At 40.9% G+C, this 23,927-nt stretch overlaps 1 protein-coding gene across 1 annotated transcript in view; it reads left to right on the top strand.

Moving 5' to 3' along the window:
• SHISA7 (shisa family member 7) overlaps nt 1-3,420 on the top strand; it is a 59,022-nt gene extending 55,602 nt beyond the window's left edge. Inside the window, exon 6 of the mRNA XM_053451467.1 lies at nt 2,704-3,420. Within this exon, the coding sequence (XP_053307442.1) occupies nt 2,704-3,287 (584 nt within the window). The 3' untranslated portion in view covers nt 3,288-3,420. The remainder of the gene's footprint in view (nt 1-2,703) is intronic.
• The last annotated feature ends 20,507 nt before the right edge of the window (nt 3,421-23,927 follow it).

The following is a 23,927-nucleotide window of genomic DNA, read 5'->3' as shown; positions in this document are numbered from 1 at the left end:
GGTGCAGTATGACCATTTAAAAAAAATGAAATAGGAAAATGCTACTTTTACTTATTGCCCTATAATTTGCACACAAAAAAAACAAACATAAAACTTTGAGTGTTTCTAAACTATTTCTAAATAGTAATGTAGCAGTTTTTTTCATTATATTTTGTAGATGAGTAAAAAGATGAGATGAGTAGATTGTAGATGAGTTTCAAATAAAAGTCTACCAAAATCACCATATTTTATATATTTTTTATAGTAAATTAGATGATATAAAAATAAAGATATCTAAAGAAAGCCCTGCTTGCCCTGAATGAAACAATGTATAATGTGTATGGGTGCACTAAATCAGGAAGAAGAAAAATACAGCCTTTGTCCAAAAGTGTACTACAAGTAAAAAACTTGTGATTAAGGGGTTTAACCCCTATCAGTCTTTGGTCAGATCCTATAGTGAGGAAAGTTTTATGTCTATCCCATGCCTGTTTAAATTCCTTCACTGTATTAGCCTCCACTACTTCTGCTGGGAGACTGGTCAGTTTATCTAGTAACCTCTTAGTAATCATTGTCAGGTTGCATCTAAGCCCCTGACCCTCTAGACCATGACCTCTTGTTCTAACATTGCTCCTTCTTTCAAATAAGCGTACCTCCTGTACTGTATTGAAATGTTGTCTCTTCTTTACTCCAAGTTATACATATTAATATAATTTAACCTTTCCTGATAATTTCTGTATTGCAAACCACTTACCATTTTTGTATCTCTCTTCTGAACTCTCTCCAATGTGTCAATATCCTTCTGGAGATGGGGGAATCACTGTAACTGTTACCAAGACACTTTACTTTAGAAAAGCAAAAGGCAGTAAGGCATAAAGAGGAGTATTAAAATATAAATTTACCTTGAATATGCAGTGCAATTTTGGGCATCTGTTTTTAAGAAGGTTGTTATAGAGCGGGAGAAACTGCAGAGGCATGCTACAAAGTTAATAAAAGGAATGGAGAATTTTAGTTATGAAGAAACACTAGAAAAACTGAACCTGTTTTTACTTGAAAAGAGACATCTAAGAGGGGATCTCTTTTTTTGCCTTCTTTTGGATCAACTTTAGAACTTTAGCAGTAGGTATGTGTGAAAGGTTGAACTTGATGGACTGAAGTCTTTTTTAAACCTTATATACTATACTATACTATACTACTATACTATCTACAACCTTCTGACTCATTAAACCATTGAACTATTCTGGCATCCAAACTCAAAGCCTTTTTATAAGGGACAGTGTCAAATGCTTTACTAAAATCTAGTTAGGAGGTATTAACAGCCTCTCCCTGGTATATTATCTTAGTTACCCAGTCAATATATGAATTTAGTTTGACAGGATCTTCCTGTAGTAAATGAATGTTGTTTTTGATATTGCAAACCATTTACTTCCAGATAACCATTTAGCATGGTTACCATTTACCAACTACCAACATAAGGCTTACTGTACTATAGTTGGCTGAGACCTCCCTACTACCTTTGTTGTGCAGCGGTACTACGGTAGCCAACTTCCAGTCTTCTGGAACTACTGTGACTGGTTAAATAAGTCTGGTAGCAGTTTTGCGAGCACACGTTGAAGTGCTTTAATAACTTTGAATGTATCCCATCAGATCCTTTAGATTTGTCTGTTTTTACTTTGGACAGTTCAAGTAGAATTTCTTCCTCTGTAAACACAGCTGTGTCACCCTATTTTTCTTGGCTAACAAGGGTCCCTCACCTTCATTTTCCTCTGTAAAAACAGAACAGAAGTATTTATTTAGGCAGTCAGCTAGATCTTTATTCTTATTTATACTATTCCCTTGTGTCTTGAGTTTCATTATTCCTGAATTTCTTCTCTCACTTATAGATCTAAAAAGGTTGTATCACTCTTATTTGTTAACCTAGCTATTTTCTCCTCGATGTGTACTTATAATCTAATAATGCACTTTGCCTCCCTAAACTTAGATTTATATTTAAAAATAAGTGACTTTAGGTGAAGCGCTGAACAAACGTAATAAGTGCTGCTGAACCACTGAGGGTAACCCCAGTCAACCAAAAACTAATGTGAAATAAAGGTAATTAGTGACAGCGCTCAAAAAAATAGAGTTGTGGGGGGAAAAAAAAAAAGCAAAGAAGCTTTTGGAGCGAAACGCGTCGTGCGTACTGACGAAAACAGGAGGGGAAGAGCCGCACGCTCAGAAGTAAATATATGCAATATGAGTGTAGCAAAGCTACCACAACACCAAGCGTAAGTTACAGTTTTATACCACTTTTTAATGTACGCTACCAGATTTTATTCAAGATTAAAGATATATTTATACTTTTTAACCTCCTGATATCCGCCTTCTGATTTTTTGGGGAGAAAACTGGTTTTGTGCACTCCATCAGGAACACTTGAAAATAACGTTTTAGGTGTAAAATGTCAAAAGGACAACTGCTTGATTTTTTTTCATTAATGTTACTTTTATTTTGCCGTGGACATGTCCGGCAAAATTAACTTGACTTTATTAACTTAACTTTAACTGTTTTTTAACGGCCTCTGTTGTTTTTTATGAAAACCTTCAACTTCTCTGTGCATATCACCACAATAATGAAAAATTCAGTTGAAATTAATAAATGTATTATATTGTTCATATAGTTAAAAAAAGTGCTTTAGTTTTGGATAAAAGTAATTTTATCTTGTTTTGTATTTAAACTTTTTATTGAAACAGAAAAAGACATGGATGACTTTTACCTTAAAAGAAAACACTTGGCAGAGTTAACACGTGGCACCCTTCCACTTCATGTCATGAAAATGAACTGTGATCAAGATGGCTACCTAGAAAAATCTCAGACACCAAGGCGAGTCATGTCCCAGGAACATATCCTCTCAGACAATCACTATCCAGTTCACAATGATTATACCATACCTAGAGATCGTCTCATCTCGCATGAACACCTTCTGTCCCGCGATGTCTTGCATTCGCAGGAGCACTTGCTGTCTCCTGAAAAGATTCATCGTCGTGGACCAGCTCCATTCCAGGAAGTGCGCCTTGGCCACCAGAAGGCCTTGTCACACACCAATATCTGTGCTAGTACTCCAATGCTGGATCGTCACCACATGATCAAAATGAATTCCCACCCCACATCGTCCAACTCACCTAAAACCACTTGGGATATGGGGAACCATACAGCAAATAGACGACAAGCCTTTGCCACCAAACGCCAAGACACAGTCGAGCAACTTCAGTTTATCCCTGGCCATCTTCCAAGCCAGCATCTGCGTACAGGAAGCAAAAATGAGGTCACTGTTTAACTTTTGAGATAGTACATTTTGATTTTACCTTCTTAGAAAATGAAGTAGTTGATTTTTGTTTTGTGCTTTCCTTATATTTCCTTATTGCATATTTTTTATCATCAGATATTGTTGAAATAAAGCTAAGAAAAGATTGGCTTTCTTGAGTCATGATGATGGTAGTGTATTATCTCATCTTTTGTTTTTGAATTATTTATTGCCTTCCAAGATACCTATGCAGTTGTAGACTTTCACTCCCATTAAGTTAACAAAATTATTTTACCAGTGCAGTGATTCAGCATTAAAATGAAAGCAACTAAGACTAGAGGCCATGCACATTGCACATTGTTGTTTTGTTTTAAAGTGAAATGTGAAGGCTGGAAAGAACTCATTAATGTAATTAAATGTAAAGGCAAAGCTATGGTTTAATTTTCCCCAGGCTGCTAAGAACAATATCCTGGTTCAATGTGTAAAATTCAACTTTCACTATGGCTGGTTTACAAGAGAATGCCAATCTGATTAGAAAACAATAATACAAAAGATGGGCATTTTCATAGAAAATTGTATTGTATAAAATGTGTATGAATTTGTATATAACAAAACATTAATTTCTGAAATGGCATGTCCAAAAATATTCTTCATGAATAACAATTAGCTTTTTTTCTGATGTACACAATTATTGTTTATAATGCATCAATAAAATGGTTATTATTAATTAGGGACTACCCAAAAATTAGGTATAATCCTTGATTTAGAATTTATGAAGACACATTAATAAACATGGAATGGAGAAATAACTATCCAATATCTCTCTAGAATTTCAGAGTTTATTATTTTTAGGGAATTGCAGCTGGGCCAACAGCATATAAATAAACATCATATACTAAGATAGTATTTGATTACAGCATTAATATTTAATGTATTCAATATTTAAAGTTAAGTTTTAAAATGGTTTATATACTTTATTTTTGATTTGCCTTTAATAATTCATCGACACATTAATTTATTCTCTCTCATTCACACAATTTATCCACTCATTAATATGTGTTAATATCATCCTTATCTTCCTTATTCACACAATTCATAGAGACATTAATTCATTTATTATCTCACGCTTTCACACAATTCATAGAGATATTAATTCATTTATTATCTCTAGGGCTGAAACAACTAATCGATAAAATCAATAATAATCGATAATGAAAATCGTTGACAACGATTTTCATTATCGATTAGTCGAATTGATTTTTATCGATTATAAAAAGAGGTTTTTTCCAGAGCAAATGCTCTGAAAAACTCCTCTCCTTATATAATCGACCTCAAACAGAGATCGGATTATAACACTAGAATCCAGATCCCACGCAACGCTGCAGGGGACCTGGATTCCCCTCACTGTCAGCCGGTGGGTGTCCGTGCGATGCGCACAGACAACTTCTGCCTCTCCCCTCCACTTCCGATCCTACGATGCAGTGGCAGCATCACATGATGTGGAAGCCACAGCAGAAGTGAAGGTGAGTAACCGAGGCTGTCTGTGTACATCGTGCAGACTCCCACCGGCTGACAGAGAATCGAGGTCTCCTGCAGAGGATCATCCTCTCTGTCAGCTGATGGGGGTCTGCCCGATGCGCACAGACAGCCTCCGTTACTGCTCTTCACTTTCGCTGGGGCTTCTATGAAGCTGCAGTGAAAGTGCCTGTCAGCAACGGAGGTTCACAAAACAGCAGGGAGTCGGGAGAGAGGCAGAGTGGTGTATGGGAGGGGGAGGAGTCAGAGGGGTGTATGGGAACCACCCTCCCATACACCACTCTGGCCCCCCCCTCCCATACACCACTCTGCCTCTCTACCCGGCTCCCTGGTGTCTTGTGAACCTCCGTTGCTGACAGGAGGCAGAGTGGTGTATGGGAGGGGGAGGAGGCAGAGTGGTGTATGGGAGGGGGGAGGAGGCAGAGTGGTGTATGGGGGGAGAAGAAGGAAGAGTGGTGTATGGGAGGGGGGGAGGCAGAGTGGTGTATGGGTGAGTTATAGTGGTGTATGGGGGTATAATGAATTTCAGGGTAGCAGAGTGGTGTATGGGGGTGTAATGAATTTCAGGAAGGCAGAATGGCATATCTGGGGGAGTTAGAGTGGTGTATAGGGGGAGGTAGAGTGGTGGATGGGGGTATAATGAATTTCAGAGTGGCATATCTAGGGGAGGCAGAGTGGCAAGCTGGGGGTCAGATGTGCATAACTGGGGGCAGTTTGGTAAATAAAATAAAATAGTATAATGAATTTCAGGGTGGTGCAGGGCATTTATGGGGGGCGGAGTGGCATATCAGGGTGCACAATGGCATATAGGGAGGTATAAGGCATAAATGGGGGCGAGTGGCATATTGGAAGTTATAAGGCATATCAGGGGGCACAGTGGCATATCGATATTAGGCATATCAGGGGGGCATAAGACATATCTGGGGGTAAAAGGTATATCAGGGGGCTCAGTTGCATATCACTGGCATATAAGTAGTATAAGGCATATCGGGGGCACAGTGGCATATCAGGGGGCACAGTGGAATCTCTGGTATATAGGAGGTATAAGGCATATATGGGGGCAGAGTGGCAAGCTGGGGGTCAGCTGTGCATAACTGGGGGCAGTTTGGTAAATAAAATATAAACAAGGCTTTTTTCTCATAGTTTTTATTAAATATGAAAAATAGTTAACATGAATTAATATTTACTAATAACTTTGTATTAAAACCTAGTTTGAGAAACACTGTGTTTGGGTTCTTGTAGCTTTTATTATTATGTCAGTAAAATAAGAAGGTGAATAGAGAGAGGCCATTGCGATAAATTACATTATTTTAAATGTAAAAAATGTAATCGATTAATCAAAAAAAATAATCAGCCAACTAATCGATTATTAAAATAATCGTTAGTTGCAGCCCTAATTATCTCACGCTTTCGCAAAATTCATCCACATACCAATTTATTCATCCTCACGCATTCACACAATTCATCCACACATTAATTCATTAATTCTCTTACTCATTCTCACTCTTTCTTTCAAGATTCTTACAACCTACCTTTTTCGCAATCTCCTCCCCCTTCTCACTATCTATCCTCCTTCTTACTATCTACCCTTCTCCCCCTTCTTACTATCAACCCCCTCTCCCCTTCTTACTATCCACCCCCTCTCCCCCTCCTTACTATCTACCCCCCCCTGCAGCTCACTTATCCTGGGGAAGTCCTGTGATGGGAATGTGAGGCCTGTCTCTCTGTCCTGCCGCGGCGCACACAGCTTCACTGCTGAGCGTCTGAATATGACGACAGAGGCCTCAAGCTCCCACCACTGCAGTCAGGGCCAGCGGTAGGGCGCTGAGGAGACAAAGGGGGCTGAGCGGTTGCTAAAAACTTTTTTCATGTGCGACCACTCGGCGCCCCTTTCTCTCCTCCTCCTCTCCCTGCCGCCTCGGCGTTGGTGATGGGACGGCTGCACGGCGCCCCTGCTGCAGAGACGACCTGTGCAGCCGCACAGGTCGCACACCCCTAAGGCCAACCCTATATATAGCGTTCTAACTTGCTTTACCTTTGCTAATACTGTGTGCGGTTAATATTTTGCTCTCAAGTGTTGCTTAAAAATTGCCTATCCTGCTGCCCATAACATCATAAGTGAATAGTTACCCCTAATAGTATGTGTCACGATCCTGTCAACACTAAGACTAAATTTGAAATAATAGCATTGTCTTTCTTGCTGTATTCAAAAACTACTTAAAAGGTCATGGCTCTTCAAAGGCATAATGAAGTCAAATATAACGTAGTTTGCAAGATGGTAATGTTAGTTTTAGTTTATTGTTTTCCAAACACATACTTTGTCAAGTTTGACATTTGTGCAAGAGACTTCAGCAATTTGTGCCATTATGGGAGTTAACTACTAGTTGTGTTCTGTGAAAAGCATTTCATGAAAAAAGGAGAGGCTGCAAAGAGCAGAGGCCTTTTCTTTCTAATGGTAGTTTTTAGCGTACCAATGTGTCCATATTTATGTTACACAGTCAGTTTTATAATCTGGCTATTGTAGTTGTCAAGACAGCAAATAGTTACATGCCCCCCAGTGTATATGTGTGTGTGTAAGGGCAGTGTACATGTATATGTGTGTGTATGTGAGGGCAGTGTACATGTAAATGTGCGTGTAAGGGCAGTGTACATGTATATGTGTGTGTAAGGGCAGTGTATATGTGTGTGTGCAAGGGCAGTGTACATGTATATGTGCATGTAAGGGCAGTCTACATGTATATGTGTAAGGGCAGTGTATATTTATATGTGTGTGTGTGTAAGGTCAGTGTACGTGTATATGTGTGTGTAAGAGCAGTGTACGTGAATGTGTGTGTAAGGGCAGTGTATGTGTGTGTGTGTAAGGGCAGTGTACATGTATGTGTGTGTGTAAGGGCAGTGTATGTGTATATGTGTGTTTATGGGCAGGTGTGTGTAAGGGCAGTGTATATGTGTGTGTAAAGGCAGTGTATGTGTATATGTGTGTTTATGGGCAGGGGAGTAAAAACATTAATTTAAAAAAAAATCTCTTTTGCTGTGGACTACTCTTCCAATGATGCTCAGCCAGCATTAGGGTGGACACCTGGCTGGCTGAGAATCATGGGAATTTTAGTTCACAGCTAGCATCTGCAGCTTTACTGTTGCTGCACTTCCCATGATGCTCAGCCAACATCATGGAAGTAGTGTGTCTGGCTGAGCCTCATGGGAAATCAATTTAATGTGTTGGTTATTTTTAATATGCATGACTGTGCTGATAAGAACGAAGCGTGTTTTAAGTGGCGATGCAAGTGGGACATTTTAAAGTGCAATTGCTTGTATTGGTGAGTTCCGGGAGATTTTTTTTTATTTTTTTTAAAATGTCCCTCTTTCACATTTTTAAATGATGGGAGTTATGTAGTTTTTGAAATAAACCTTTAAACTCCACATTATTTAAGTTATTGAAAACTCTCCATTTTCTGGATGGAGACAATACATGAAAGGGCCTTCTAAATGGACATAGTAATGCTTTAATATACCTTTGATGTATATATTTGATTCCAATTTATGAACGAAATAACAGTAATGTCTTACTATATATGCTCTATCTAATAATATACTAAAACATTTGTTGATGTTAATCTAATATGCACACTTACTATGCTTGAATGGTTAAAACCTTGCTTAATCGCTTAAGAGCCAATGAAGTGCCAGACACGTCAAGGAAAAATGGTCAGAAGACGTGTCTGGTACGTCATGGCATTAAACAAGCTTAGAACTGTGTTGCTGTAATGCCTAGATGTTGAGGCATTACAGTCTCCCAAACTCATGCATGGGCGGTATAGTGATAAAGATATTCCAGCTTTAGGGGTTATTCAGGAGATGTTGCTGAACACATATTGGAGTGTTTGTCAGTGACAGCAAATTCATACCTAAAGTACTATTTCCATGCACTAATTTTAACAATACACTGGGGTGTCTAGTTTTTTTAAAAAAAAATATGGTTTGATGGGGTAAATTTAATTAGACAGCTTCAAAGATGTTCCAGATAGGTCATCTGGCAGAAGGACCAGATGTCAAAGTTGAAAAATACACACTTCCCAAAAGTGACCTTTTACTTACCAAACAACCCAACAAACCCATGCATGGGTGGTATCACTGTACTGGGAGTTTTGTTTGACGCTGACATATACCAGAATTCATACCTGAGGTACAATTCCTGTGAAAAAAACACAAAGAAAATTACTACCACACATTTTGGTAAAGGCTGGTGGTAGAATGTACGCACAGGGTTAAAATAGCAGCATTTAAAATACCTTGGGGGGTATTTTTTTCAAAATATATGGTTTGATGGGGTAAATTGAATTGGCCGACTTCAAAGATGTCCCAAAGATGTTAGGATATGTACTAGTGAGGGGTCCGGGATGCAAGATAGAGAGTGGTCAAAATGAAGGCCGAGGTCAGGGTTACGGAAGACGGGTCAGCGAGTAGAGGAGCCAAAATCAGGATACCAGCAAACAGCCGAGGTCCAAAGCTAGGGTCAGGATACCAGAGAGAGCAACAGCAGGGAACACTAGGTTGTACAGCACAGCAGCTCTAATGAGCAAAGATTTGGGAAGGACACATTTTTCAGAATAGCAAAAAGAGAGAAAAGGTGCCTTTTTTTCCATTTTTCTTAATATTTCATTATTTTTTTTTACATGAAATCATAACTGGTATCCAAAGAAAGTCGTTCGTGTTCTGAAAAAGAAAAACATAACTCGTGTGGGTATACTAAATGAGAGCCGAAAATTACGACTAAACAGGAGCACTGCAAATGTGTTAAAACAGCCTTGGTCATGAAGGGTGCAAAAAGAAAAAAAACAGCCCAGTAATTAAGGGGTTTATATTCCAGCTTTTAGGGGTCAGATTCAGAAACATCCCAAATAAATGCTGCAGGACAGGGCTGCAACCAAGGCTTCGTCATGCACAGGTAGCTTCTAATGACTGTAGTTATTACCAGACACATAAAAAAGTATTTGCTATCTAGGTCTTATATTCTTGTTCAAAAGTGAATAGTCATTTGCTCCAAGGCAAAAAACATTTAGATTCAAAATCGAATACAAACCTCAGGGTAGGTTTTTTTCCCCAATTATTGCCTATTATGTTTAATAAAACGTCAATGTAACGAAATGGTCCGATTAAAGGGGGCAAAGTACTATGTTGCTGTAAAGTTATCCCTCTAAAGTTACTGAGAAATTCTATTACATGCTTACAGACTGGAGGGCGGACAACAACGCTTCTGAAATGTGATCCCCAATGTTTCGCCGATAAAGGCTTTATCAAGGGTGATCAAACACCAACACCATCAGAGCCCTCAATCTAATGCACCTGGCAACCTCAGAACGCTCTTGCCTCTTGCTCTCTAGGGATGCCGAAAAGCCTTTTGATAGGGTGGATAGGGCAATCATGGCAGCGACTCTGTCACGCATTGGGTTTGGGGGGGGGTGATGCATTGGGTCCTTTCCTTCTACTCTTCACCTACTCCAGATGACACAACAAACACCATGAAAACATCCAGTGATAAATTATAAACTTACAATATTATATCCACAATACTGATAAAAAATGTATATCTAAAAAACAAATGAAGAAAACATACAGATGAAATAAACTCACAAAATTAGCTCACTAACGTTTTTATGAGGTCACAATGAGTAATAAGGTAAGATCCAAATGGGTGAAGAGTAATTGCATGTGTTACCAGAACAAATGTATGAATGAAAATGGTCCCTTTAAAATCCACACCAACGGAGAAGCAAAGCTGTTGAGTCCTGAAAGAAAATGTATCACCATAAACCGCCTCCGTTGCGGTGTTTCATAGAAAAGATCCCAGGAAATCTTGTCTGGAGATGCAGAGTTCCAGTATGTAGATGGGACCAACAATCAATGAATCAGGAGGAGACGAGGGCAATGGAGGAGTTGGTAAAACATGCATCAGAATAATATGAGAAATATGTGGCAACCCGGTTGCTCTGGATCCAGTTCACCTCTTCTGAGTTCTGGTGGGGTTGGGCCCTCTTAGGTTGGGCCTCAGTCCCTTCTTTTCTGGCTTTCTCAATTCATCTTAAATTCTCTTCCCCTTTTTTATTTCTTATTTCCTTTATTATTTCCTTCCATTCACCCTTCACTCCCTCCTTCTGTGTCCCAGCAAGTGCATATTGGACGCCATGGCATGCCCCCCGACTGTCCCGATTTACGCGGGTGGTATCACTGTACTCGGGAGATGTTGCTAAACACATATTGGAGTGTTTAATGACAGTGACATATACTAGGACCTGATAATTCATACATGAAGTAAATGTGTGTGGAAAAAAAAACGCAAAAAAATGACTACCACAAAGTTTGACAAAGACTGGAGGTAGAATTAGTGCATAGAAAGAGTTAAAATACTAGCATTTTAAATACCCTGGGGTGTCTGTGGTTTCAAAAATTTTTGAAAGAAAGAAGTTTTTCACACAGACAGAAGCAGCAGGGCCCCTGCAGAAGTCTGCGAGTGATAGATCTGCAGTTCAGGTAAGGTGGTGGGGGAGGATGTATGAGCAAGTATGCATGATTAAGTGAATGAATGAGTATCCGTGAATGAATTAGTATATGAATGAGTGAATGAATGTTTGCGAATGAGTAAATGAATTAGTGTGTGTGTGTGTGATAGCATAGATGTGTAAGTGGGGGCGGAAGAATAGCATGGTATAGGGAGCCTGTAATCACACTTCTATCATGCTCGGGTTCTAGCCTGTACTGGCTGCCTGGACATGATAAGAGTGTGATTGCTGTTAGCAATCATAAATATATACATATATAATCCAGAATTGAGCGGGGCTTGCGACACCCAGGAAAATTATTGAGCCACGCTGGCGCCGCCCACAAACGTTATTGAGTGGCGCTGGCTGGATCCATTCTCTTTCAGATAAATATTTCATTTTCAGAAGCCGCCCCCAGATCCATGTCTACTGAGAGCTCTCAATCCGTGACAATGCACTGTCCCAGATTGAAGCTGCCTGGGATGCAGGACATGAAGTCCCATTGCTGGACTGTCCTGGGGAATCCGGGACATGAGGTTGCCCTAGTGTGCTCCTTTCCTAAACATTGGCCCTCCATCTCACAAAACAAAGGTACCGTATTTGCTCAATTATAAGACAAGGTTTTTTTCAGAGAAAATGCTCTGAAAAATACAAGACTAAGATCCAGATCCCCTGCAGCGCTGCAAGGGACTTGGATCCTCCTCTCTGGCAGCTGGTGGACATCTGCACGATGCAGACAACCTCCGCTACTGCCCTCCACTTTCGCTGGGGCTTCTATGACGGAGCACCGGCCTAACATGATCTCTGGTGCTCAGTCATAGAAGCCCCGGAGGAAGTCCCGGCAAGCAGCAGCGGAGGTTGTCTGAGCGCATTGTGCATACATTCACCGGCTGCCAGAGAGGAGTATCCCCCGCAGTGCTGCATGGGACCTGGATCCTACTCTCTGGCAGCTGGTGGATGTCTGCACGATGCAGACAACCTTCGCTACTGCCCTTTACTTCCGTTGGGGCTTCTATGATGGAGTACCAGCATGACATGACCTTCCGGTGCTCCAGCAAAAGTGTCGGCAGCAGCCAAGGTTTGTCTACACGCATCACGCAGACCTTCACCTGCTGCCCCCACTAGACACCAGGGAGTCTGGGCAAGTCTGGGGAGAGGGCATGTGGCATATATAGGAGGCGTGTGGCATATCTGGGGGCACAGTGGCATATAGGGGATATAAAGCATATCAGGGGCACAGTGGCATATACAGGGGTATAAGGCATATCTCAGGGGCCGGAGTGGCATATCAGGGGGTATAAGCCGTATCTGGGGGGGGAGTGGCAAGCCCGGGGGCAGATGTGCATAACTGGGGCAGGTTAGAAAATAAAAGGAAATAAAAACGAGAAATGCATAGTTTTTATTAAATATGAAAAAATAGTTTACAGGTGAAAACCTAGTTTGAGAAATATTATGTTTGGATTCTTGTACCTATATATATATATATATATATAGCTTTTATTATTATGTCAGTAAAATAGGAAGTTGTTCACTGATACAATGACACATGTTAATGTCAACACCCAGTTTGTTCATTAAATTATTTTAAATAAATAAAAAAATTTCATATTAATTTTTATCTGATTAATCGAAAAAATAAATGGCCAACTAATCGATCATTAAAATAATCGTTAGTTGCAGCCCTATTTTCCACTCTCACTCACTATTCTTAATCATGTTCTCTCATGTTCTTACTCTCTCATACTCTCATTTACATTATCTCACACTCTCATATCACGCTCTCTCTGAATGTCTCCCTAATTTTTGCCCCTGGCTCCTCTTTTTCTCTTGTATCTTTTTGCTCTGTCTTCTGTCTTCTTCTTTGTCCGAGGACTTTTTTTATCCGCTTCTAAACCTGGCCTTCCACAGAGAGATATACAGTATCTCACAAAAGTACGTTTTTGTAAATATATTATTATATCTTTTCATGTGACAACACTGAAGAAATGACACTCTGCTACAATGTAAAGTAGTGAGTGTACAGCCTGTATAACAGTATAAATTTGCTGTTCCCTTAAAATGAACTCAACACACAGCCATGGCAAACAAAAGTGAGTACACCCCTAAGTGGAAATGTCCAAATTGGGCCCAAAGTGTCAATATTTTGTGTGGCCACCATTATTTTCCAGTACTGCCTTAACCTTCTTGGGCATGGAGTTCACCAGAGCGTCACAGGTTGCCACTGGAGTCCTCTTCCACTCCTCCATGATGACATCACAGAGCTGGTGGATGTTGTGCTCCACCACCTTCCATTTGAGGATGCCCCAGAGATGCTCAATAGGGTTTAGGCCTGGAGACATGCTTGGCCAGTCCATCACTTTTACCATCAGCTTCTTTAGCAAGGCAGCAGTCGTCTTGGGGGTGTGTTTGAGGTCGTTATCATGTTGGAATTCTACCCTGTGGCCCAGTCTCTGAAGGGAGGGGATCATACGCTGCTTCAGTATGTCATGATTCCCTCAATGAACTGTAGCTCCCCAGTGCCGGCAGCACTCATGCAGGCCCAGACCATGACACTCCCACCACCATGCTTGACTGTAGGCAAGACACACTTTTCTTTGTGCTCCTCACCTGGTTGCTGCCACACACGCTTGACACCATCTGAACCAAATAAGTTTATCTTGGTCTCATCGGACCACAGGACATGGTTCAAGTAATCCATGTCCTTAGTCTGCTTGTCTTCAGCAAACTGTTTGCAAGCTTTCTTGTGCATCATCTTTAGAAGAGGCTTCCTTCTGGGATGACAGCCATGCAGACCAATTTGATGCAGAGTGCTGCATAAGGTCGGAGCACTGACAGGCTGACTCCCCACCCCTTCAACCTCTGCAGCAATGCTGGCACCACTCATACATCTATTTCCCAAAGACAACCTCTGGATATAACACTGAGCACGTGCACCCAACTTCTTTGGGCGGCCATGGCGAGGCCTGTTCTGAGTGTAACCTGTCCTGAAACCGCTGTATGATCTTGCTGCAGCTCAGTTTCAGGGTCTTGGCAATCTTCTTATAGCCTAGGCCATCTTTATGTAGAGCAACAATTCTTTTTTCAGATCATCAGAGAGTTCTTTGCCATGAGGTGCCATGTTGAACTTCCAGTGACCAGTATGAGAGAGTGTAAGACATTAATGGCTGTGTGTTGAGTTATTTGTAAGGGAACACCAAATTTACACTGTTATACAGGCTGTACACTCACTACTTTAGATTGTAGCAGAGCGTAATTTCTTCAGTGTTGTCACATGAAAAGATATAATAAAATATTTACAAAAATGTGAGGGGTGTACTCACTTTTGTGAGATACTGTATATCCACTTAGGGGGCTCACGGCAAGACCAGAAAGAGATAAAAAATAAAAACAAAACAACAATTTGTAGTATAAAAAAACACAAATGTATATTATGTCACACTCACAATGTATCTGTCATTTTTAAGCTCCTCTGGGTTTCTTGTCAATCTAAGATAACAAGAAACAACAGAAACCAAATGGTGTAGTATCTTTCCCTTAGTGCAGGATAATAATAAAATGTGCACTGACAAACTTGTGAACACACCAGAATGCGTGTTAGTGTGCTGTGAGTCAAACAAGCTCCACGGCTTCCTGGTGATCCAAAGGAGACCGGATGATAGTGTTGGTTCTTGACTTGTTTTCAGTGATGTAATCCACAAATAAAAAGACTGTCCAATAAAGTGCTGATGCCTATTATAGACGTAAGTTCCTTTATGTGTGTATACTGTTCCCCATAAATGTCTCTTTATGGAATACTGATTGGGGACAAGAAACGGAGTAACTATATATGCTGTAAACAAGTTATTCCCAAATGATAAATAAATATAAAGAATATTGAATATAAAAATATAAAAAAAAACCATAGGGCAGACATGAAAAAAAGGAATAGATAAAGAGGTGACTATACTCCCTTTCCAAGCGGAGCTATTCCCAACACAAGTGTATATAATAAAAGTCTTCAAATACACAAAAAGGCTATAAAAACAAAATAGAGTCAAATAAAAATTGGCATTTAGATGAATATACATTTAAAAAGATAACAATGAATAAAATAATTTATTAAAAAATGTATAAAGGGTATTTAAAAAAAGTTATAGATGCACCTAAATATTGGTTAAAAGGTGTCATATAAAAGCTACAATATCTAAATCAGTATTTAAACCTCCTTTCTTAAACATTTTTAATTTAGAAATCCATTCAGTTTCTTTTTTTTGGATAGATTCTCTACGTTATTACCACCTAGGTGTAACTAAATCAATACCTTTAATTTTAAAACTATCTAATGAGAATTTCATGCATGAATTACAATGACAGGATACACTGTGCTTGATGTTCTTGTTTCATGTGGACACAGAGTTGGAGACTTCAGACACTTCAGAAGGGAGAACATCTTTGGCAGAATCTAAGATATGCCCTTTGCAGGAGTAGGAAAACCATGACAATGGCTAGTGGTAAAATTATTGCATGGAAAGAGCTAAATTACTAGCATTTTCAATAGATGGTTTGATGGTATAAATAAGATTGGCCAGCTTCAAAGATGTCCCAAATAGGACATGGGGGATGGTTGACAGTTTTCAAAATCATTTTGAAATAGCAATACACTACTTACACTTAGTCCCCTATAAAAAAAAAACAAAAAAACATTAGATATTTCAAAACTCAGGGCAATTTTTATAATCTATAAAGCAGTTTTTTTCTTTAGCTGTTGTAGAGTAAGCACTATTTCAAATAAAAGCAGAAAAATGTTTTTTTAATTCATTTTATTTATAATAAATTAGACGGTATCTAAAGAAAGTCCATCAAGTTCAGCCTTTCCCATATCTGTTTATTTCTTGCTGTTGATCCAAAAGAAGGCAAAAAACCCAGTCGTGACTCTTTCCAATTTTGCACAAAAAATCCTTCTTGACCCCAGAATGGCAGTCAGATCTCTCCTTGGATCAAGAAGCTGTTTCTCCATAATTTAAATATTGTATCCCTAAATATTATGTTTTTGCAAGTATACATCCCATTGTTGTTTAAATGTCTGTATAGACTCTGATAAAACTACCTCTCTGGGCAGAGAATTCCACATCCTTATTGTCCTAACTGTAAAAAACTCTTTCCTTTGCCTTGGACTCCTTTCTTCTAGTCTAAATCCGTGACCACGTGTCCTATGCATAGTAATGTTTATGAATAGATTTCCACACAATGGTTTGTATTGGCCCTGAATATATTTATATAATACTCTCATATCCCCTTTTTAGAATTATATGTTTTAGTATTCCCCATGTGCAATTCCTTTTTTGAGTATATTTCAAAAGACAGCATATATGCTCCCCCACTTGAATGTTGACAATAGATCAACATTGTTTGTTATAACAAGATCCAGACAAGAATCATTTCTAGTTCGTGCTTTTACCAGTTGTCACATGAAGGTGTCATTTAACAGGTTCAAAAACCTGAGTCCCCTTGCAGAACTTACTAGTCCCTCTATCCCAGTTTATGTCTGGGTAATTAAAATCTCCAATAATTAACGTGTTACCCAGATGTGCAGCTTTCTCAATTTGCTCTAACAGCTGTTCTTCCTCATCAGTATTAACATTAAGTGGTTTATATCATATCCCAACCAGTAGTTGATTTCTTTTTTGCCCCAAGCTGATATCTACCCATAAAGCTTCCACATTTTCCTTGTCACATTCAAGTTGCTTAATATTAGACTTTAGCTCATTGTTAACATACAAGCATACTACACCAACCTTCTTGCTTTTTCTATCCTTCCTAAATAACGTGTAACCATTTAAGTTAACTGCCCAGTCATGTGTCCCATCCCACCATGTTTCCGTTTTGCCCATTATGTCATATTGCTATTGCCTCTAGTTTTCCCATTTTGTTATTTAGGCCCCTTGAATTAGTAAGCATACATTTAATATTATCATGAGTCTCTTGTATTTTATGTTAATTTTATTATTATTACATACCTCCTCTGTTCTGATCTTGCCCCTCACCCCATCTCTACCCCCTGTTCTGATCTAAAGCCCCTCTCCTTTCTGTGCTATCTACCTTTTCTAGATTTCTGTCCACCCCCTCCAACTAGTTTAAAATCCCCTCCAACCTTCTAGCCATCCTGTCCCGCAGCACAGCAGACCCTCTTGTCACTAAGGAGTTAGATTTAAAGGCTAATTGATCACTAGAAACCCCTTTTGCAATTATGTTAGTACAGCTAGAAATGTCCTTGTTTTCCATGAAACTGCTAAGTGACCACAAACAGTAGGGTAAATGTCCCATCCCAAAAATAGGAAAAGACCCCAAGTATGTTATCAACTACAGGTCTATCTTGCTCATTGATCTTGATATGTATACCTTCTCTAAGACTTTAGCAGATAGGCTACAAGAGGTTATGGCAGATCTGATACATGTAGATCAATCAGGAAGTGATAACACTAGCAAGATATTTTGCTTTGTTGCAAACCTAGACATTGTCATTTTTGGCGCCCTTGATTCAGAAAAGGCCTTCAACAGGGTGATTGGAGATTTATAATGAAAGTTCTAGATGCCTTTTGCCTGTGAGAGCTACTTAAGTCTAGCTTACTGGCCTGAGGCCAAGCTCTGAATTTTGCAGCATAAAAAATGGGAAGAGACAGTGCTGCCCTTTGGCTCCACTCTTTGCTTTAACCATTGAGTTTCTGACTCACTTTAACTATATATGTTAAGATCCTTTCCTGGTACCGCGGTTAAACGAGGGGCTGCTCAAAGCCTAAGGTAAAGCTGTGGTTGAGGTAAGGGATGTGATGGAGGGAGAGGGAAAATAATGTACTATGTATGACTATGTATGTTTGAGTGTCTATGTTTTGTGTATGAGCATGTATGTATGTATGTGTGTGTCATCATAAATGTGTATGTATAAGTGTGTGAGCATGAACAAGGTTGGCACTGTTAAGCTGTTTGGGGACAAACATGGCAGAGACAGACTGTTAGAGCACAAGCTGGCACTGCAAAGCTTTTTGAGGACAAAGAGGGCACTGGGAAGCTGTTTATGCACAAGATGGCACTGTTAAGCTTTCTGGGGGGAAACATGGCACTGTAAATATGCTTTGCCACAAATATGGCATTGTTACGCTGTTTGGGCACAAACAAGGTACTGTTAAGATGTTTTGGCACAAATATGACAGTATATGTATGATACAAATGGTGTGTAAATGTACATTAACAACGGTTGCTGTTAAACACATCATTGACTGACCATGGGCTAATTCAACCTATTTGAGCATCTGTGATCTTTCTAGTATAGTTGACATGGGTGATTGATATTGGTAAAAATAGTTAAATTTACATAGTTTGCTGTTTTTTGCACCATTGAAAAGGACAATAAAGGATCAAAGCAGCCCACCCCAAGCATCAGACAGAACTCATCTTGAGGTGAAAACAGGATTTAGTTTATTTAAACAGTACAAGGGGTAATTTACATATAATAGACACAACAAGCCACACAAAGTTATCCATCAGTCCTCCTTTGCACATGGCTTAGTATTTGCACTCAGCCCACCTCAGCCCAGTAGGGGGGTCTTTTGTTGTCTTTGGGGAAGATGGTAAACACAGGCACTTCCCTGACGTCTGGCTGAAACCTGCTGGATATCAGATCCAGGTACATATACTGACCATAGAGGTCTCTGGCCTGTAAGTCCTGAACCAATGGAGAGTAAAACACACATAAAACCCCCTCCCAAAATGCAGGAACCCCAAATCTGTCCAAGCTCCACAGTCTTTAGAGTCTCTTGTACTTTGGGTAACGTGGCACTCTAGTACCAGGGCCCATAGTCGGTAGGAAGGAGGCTGGCACTGAGGAGATGGTTTGCCCTCTAAGGGCCCTACATAAAACCGTCTCTGTCTCGTTGTCTTACGATTCTGCCAGCGCCAACATGTGATGTCATATTCTACAAACATAGAAAGTGATTGCAGATAAGAACCATTCAGCACATCCAGACTGCCCAACCTTCTTCCTTTATCATGCTGACTCCCTTTAAATATTTAAATGTCTTTCTTACAGATCCTTTCCTGGTAAGTTGTATCCTCTAATCCATGAACCATTTTAGTAGCCCTTCTCTGAAGTTTCTCCAACATATCTATATTGTTCTGGAGGTACGTTCTCCAGTACTGTACACAATACTCCAAGTAAGAAGTAGTTCCCTCTACTGCTAATACCGTTTTCCAGTTTACCTAAATCATTTGCCATTTGGCTTCTCCCTCCAGGAACATCAACCCTGTTGTTAGTCATCAGCAAAAAGACATACCTTACCTTCTGCAACATCACTAATAAAAATATTAAGGAGACCAAGTATCAAGTACAGATCTCTGTGGTACCCCATTGTGTTACAAGACCTTGCTCTGAATATACTCCATTGACTACAACCCTCTGTTGTCTGTCACTCAGCCACTCTGACATAGCGCTCTACTCTCTCACCAGCTGCAATGTGAACCTATGTAACCCCTACTTACACCTTCAGAATAAACAACAAAAAAATGGTTGATGCGCTATTGTGAAAAAAAAACCAATCATAAAAGTAGTAACTTTAGTAAACCTGTTACTGCATCAGACTCCTTTATCTGAAACAGCTAAAAAAAGAAAAAAGATGTATGGTTGTTAATATGCATAAAATGCACCAAGTACAGATCTCTGAGGTACCCCACTGTGTTACAAGACCTTGCTCTGAATATACTGCATTGACTACAACCCTCTGTTGTTTGTCACTCAGCCACTCAAGGAAAAAAAACATAGCGCTCTACTCTCTCACCAGCTGCAATGTGAACCTATGTAACTCTTACTTACACCTTCAGAATAAACAAAAAAGTGGTTGATGTGCTAAAGAGAAAAAAGAGAATATAGTGTAGTAATCTAAATATCCTTATGCTTGTTAATATGCATAAATTGCACTCGCATATAATTGAATAAAGCAGGCCCTCTTGCAATGTGATTTTTTTTTCAGCTCCACCAACTTTATATGGACTGTAGAAGCATATTGTGCAAACAAAATTTTGGCTCTGGGAAAAATTTTGCACAACAGAAATTTTCTGCGCACATCACCCAAGAAAAATTAGAGGGAACATTGGTTGTGACTGAACCCTCCATCACTGGGGCCACTGGAGAGGCCTGACAGCCAGCCTCCTCCCTATTGACTATGGGCCTTGACTTTGCAAATACTTCTGTGGCTACCCCCAGCAGTATATCATCCCATCACTTGCTGAGGGGATTATCTCCGGCAGACAGCCAGGATCTGCAACCAGGGAGTGACCACCATTATATAAGTCAGCCCCCCCTCCCCCAGTTCCACCACTAGACATTTACCCCGGCCAAACCTTGAAACTGATTAGAACAGCCCCGTAGGGAAACAATGGGATGGAGGGGTCCCATGAATGAAGTGCCGGACGAGGTACTCCGTTGAATGCCTGGTTGTAAGGGTTAAGGGATGACTAGGCAAAATCTTGGCACTTAATGTGTTAATGCTTTGAGGCACGTGCAAGACCGGAGGGGAGGGGGTAATTGCCCTCCCTGAGGGGTATATATAATAAGGGGGGCTTGTGCTATAGAGGCAATCATTTTAAAGAATATTTTCCTGCCCATCCCTCCCCTATTTTCTGCGTTAGCCGGGGGGTTCAGGTTTTTAAGGCTGGTACGGTGCAGGAGTTAACATATATAAGAATGGTTACTTGTGGTGCACAGAGGTGTAAGTGCAGGACACTCCAGGGGCATCTGCCCCTGTGAATCGTATGGTCGTGTGACTGCCGCGCTAGGGGACGCCGGCAGTTCCAGCAGGGATACAGGTGGATACGCCCATACCAGCAGTTTACTTCATTGGTTATGATTGGTTATCATTGTTGCTTTTATTTTGACGGTAAATGTTTATATACTGTGTCAAAATATGTTTGGCTAATAAATGGTTATAAAACGTATAAATAATGTAAAACATTTAATAAAGGTTGAGCGTCGCGGTTTTGTGTTATATGTGGTCCGCACCGCGGACAAAATAAAATACATAGTTGACGATTAATAAAGTTTTTGAAATAAAGAATTGTCTCTTGTGTTATTTAGAGGGGGGGACCGGAAACTGGGACCGGAAACTATCATTCATGGGCCAGTGATAGATAGTGGAGGTTGGGACCCTATTGTATTGTTAATCCCTTTACTGCCCCTGTTGTCTCTGGGAGGCAGATTAAGGGGGCGGTTTTTATCCCAACATCTTGTTTTATGTTAATGTGTGTTTTGCTGGATATATCCAGCCCTGTGTGTGAGAAATAAATCAGTCTTCTTTTTGGTTTTACCCTACACTGAGTCTCGGCTAGTGACTAGGAAACCGGGTAAAGAGTGTTTTGTCCCAGGCTAAGGGAGCACAAGTCAGCGGAGGTAGTCGGTTGGACTATCCACCTCCATGACATTGGTGGCAAGCGGCGGGATTGCTTCTTAGTCTGAGGGACACTTCCTTTGTACCGGGATTGACTGACAGGATGGCAGACTTCCGTCACCTGGACAAAGACATGGATGTGACATCAGAATGCCAGGGGCTACTGCAGGTCATCCTCTCCTGCTACACCACTGCTCTGCCTACAGAACAATACCAGAAACTGAGGCAACTGGTTCGAAGTGTCACTGCGGGGTCAGTGTCTTCCAAGCTCCAAACAAAGGATTAGAGACCAGCGGGAACTACGGATGTCATTCTTGGGACAGCAACCCCAGGAGCAATGGGTATTCAAATTGGTCAAGCTGGTCCAACAGGAGGTAGAGCTGGAAAATCGGTATCGGGCTCTGCAGTGGCATGCAGAGCAAGCATATTGGGGAACTGCAAAAGAATGTACTCCAGAGGGCTACGACTTCGGTGGCCCGGGATTATTATGGGATAGTCTTCAGGAGGATCCGGACTTCGGCAGTACAGTGGAGTGACGGATTGAGGACATTCGGGATTTCAGGGAGTGGGACTTCCCAGATGCACTAGGACTGAGAGGTGATTTAGACTTTTTAATTACACAGGAGTGGGAACTGGAGGCATATAAAAAACTGTTCAGCCCTAGCCTATTCATCTCATTCGACACCGAAAAGGTATTCGATAGGCTACACTGGAATTTTTTGACACACACACTACGTAAATGTAATTTTCCTCCCTCATTTATTCAGGCAATCATGGCACTTTACACGTCCCCCTCGGCCTGCATCTCGTTGATGGGTTTCCTGTCCTCTCCGTTCCCCATCACCAATGGTACACGCCTTTGCTGTATACACTAGTGCTCGAACCGCTGGCCGCTAACATCCGTTCTGACCCTCTAATATCGGGATTCCCTTTCCCCAACGGCAACACTAGCGTTCTGGAACTATTCGCAGACGACATTCTGGCCTCAGTTACCTCCCCGGAGCGCTCCCTACCTGCTCTTTTTTCCCAATTATCTCTCTACTCCAAGGTCACATATCATGCGATAAATATCTCAAAAACGCAGGCAATGTGTCTCCATCTGGACCCCGGTCGCAAGGCACATCTTTCTGCCAATTTGAATGGAGGACCTCCTATCTATAATATCTGGGCATCAAATTGCCCAAATCTTTACATTTCCTAAAGATCTTAACATAGTGGACGTCTAGGGCACTGTTAGGCGTGACATTATCAGATGGCGTAGTTTCGAATTATCGTGGCTAGGTAGGGTGAAAGCTTTGAAAATGACAGCTCTTCCCAAATTACTCTATGTGCTCCGGACGATTCCGGTTAACCCCCCCCCCCGAGTCTCCTACACTCTATCCAGAGGTTTTTTGTTTCTTTCACCTATGTTAAAAGCAGATCTAGAATAGCTAACCGCACCCATTTCATCCCTCATCTACATGGCGGCCTGGGACTCCCTCATATTGAGTCCTACCACGAAGCTTGCATCCTTTCGCAGACACTCCCGTTCATATCTCACACTCAACCTCCAACCTGGGCGACCCAGGAAATTGGCATTATCTCCCCGCACACGATAGACCAAATTCTATGGGTGCGTCGGAACAGACGACCGCCCTTACCTCCCTTACCCCCAACGACTAGACACACCATAGACACACGGGACAGGGTGGCCAAACGATTCCCCTCCCTGAACCGACTTACTCAAATCACTCCCCTCCGGACGTTGGAATTACTCATTCCTAATTTACAGATCTCCCACTGGATCAGACCTGGTTTCCGCACGCTGGGCGACCTTTACGTGCACCTTTCTTGCACCTTAGTTCTACTCCAAAAAAAGCTCAGCTGCCACTGGTACCTTACCCCGGTCCGTCTCTCACACATGTGGGACAACCACTCTAAGCTCTGCTGGAGGGGATGTGGTCAAACAGGTTCCATGCGTCACGTGTGGTGGAGCTGTCCAGTGCTGAAGCCCCTCTGGACGGAAGTGTTTACTCGTCGCATTTTTCATTGCCCATTTGATTTTCTACCTGAATTAGCCTTACTTCACATGTTTCCCGACCCTGTGCCCCACCCAACTCGAAAACTCCTCATACACATTTTCTTGGCCACTAAACTGTGCATAGCCAAACAATGGAAAACGGCTCTCTGAAAAAGACAGAATCTTAGAG

The sequence above is a fragment of the Spea bombifrons genome, chromosome 12 (assembly GCF_027358695.1).
Source record: "Spea bombifrons isolate aSpeBom1 chromosome 12, aSpeBom1.2.pri, whole genome shotgun sequence".
Lineage (NCBI taxonomy): Eukaryota > Metazoa > Chordata > Amphibia > Anura > Pelobatidae > Spea > Spea bombifrons.
This window is presented reverse-complemented; position numbering and strand designations above follow the sequence as displayed.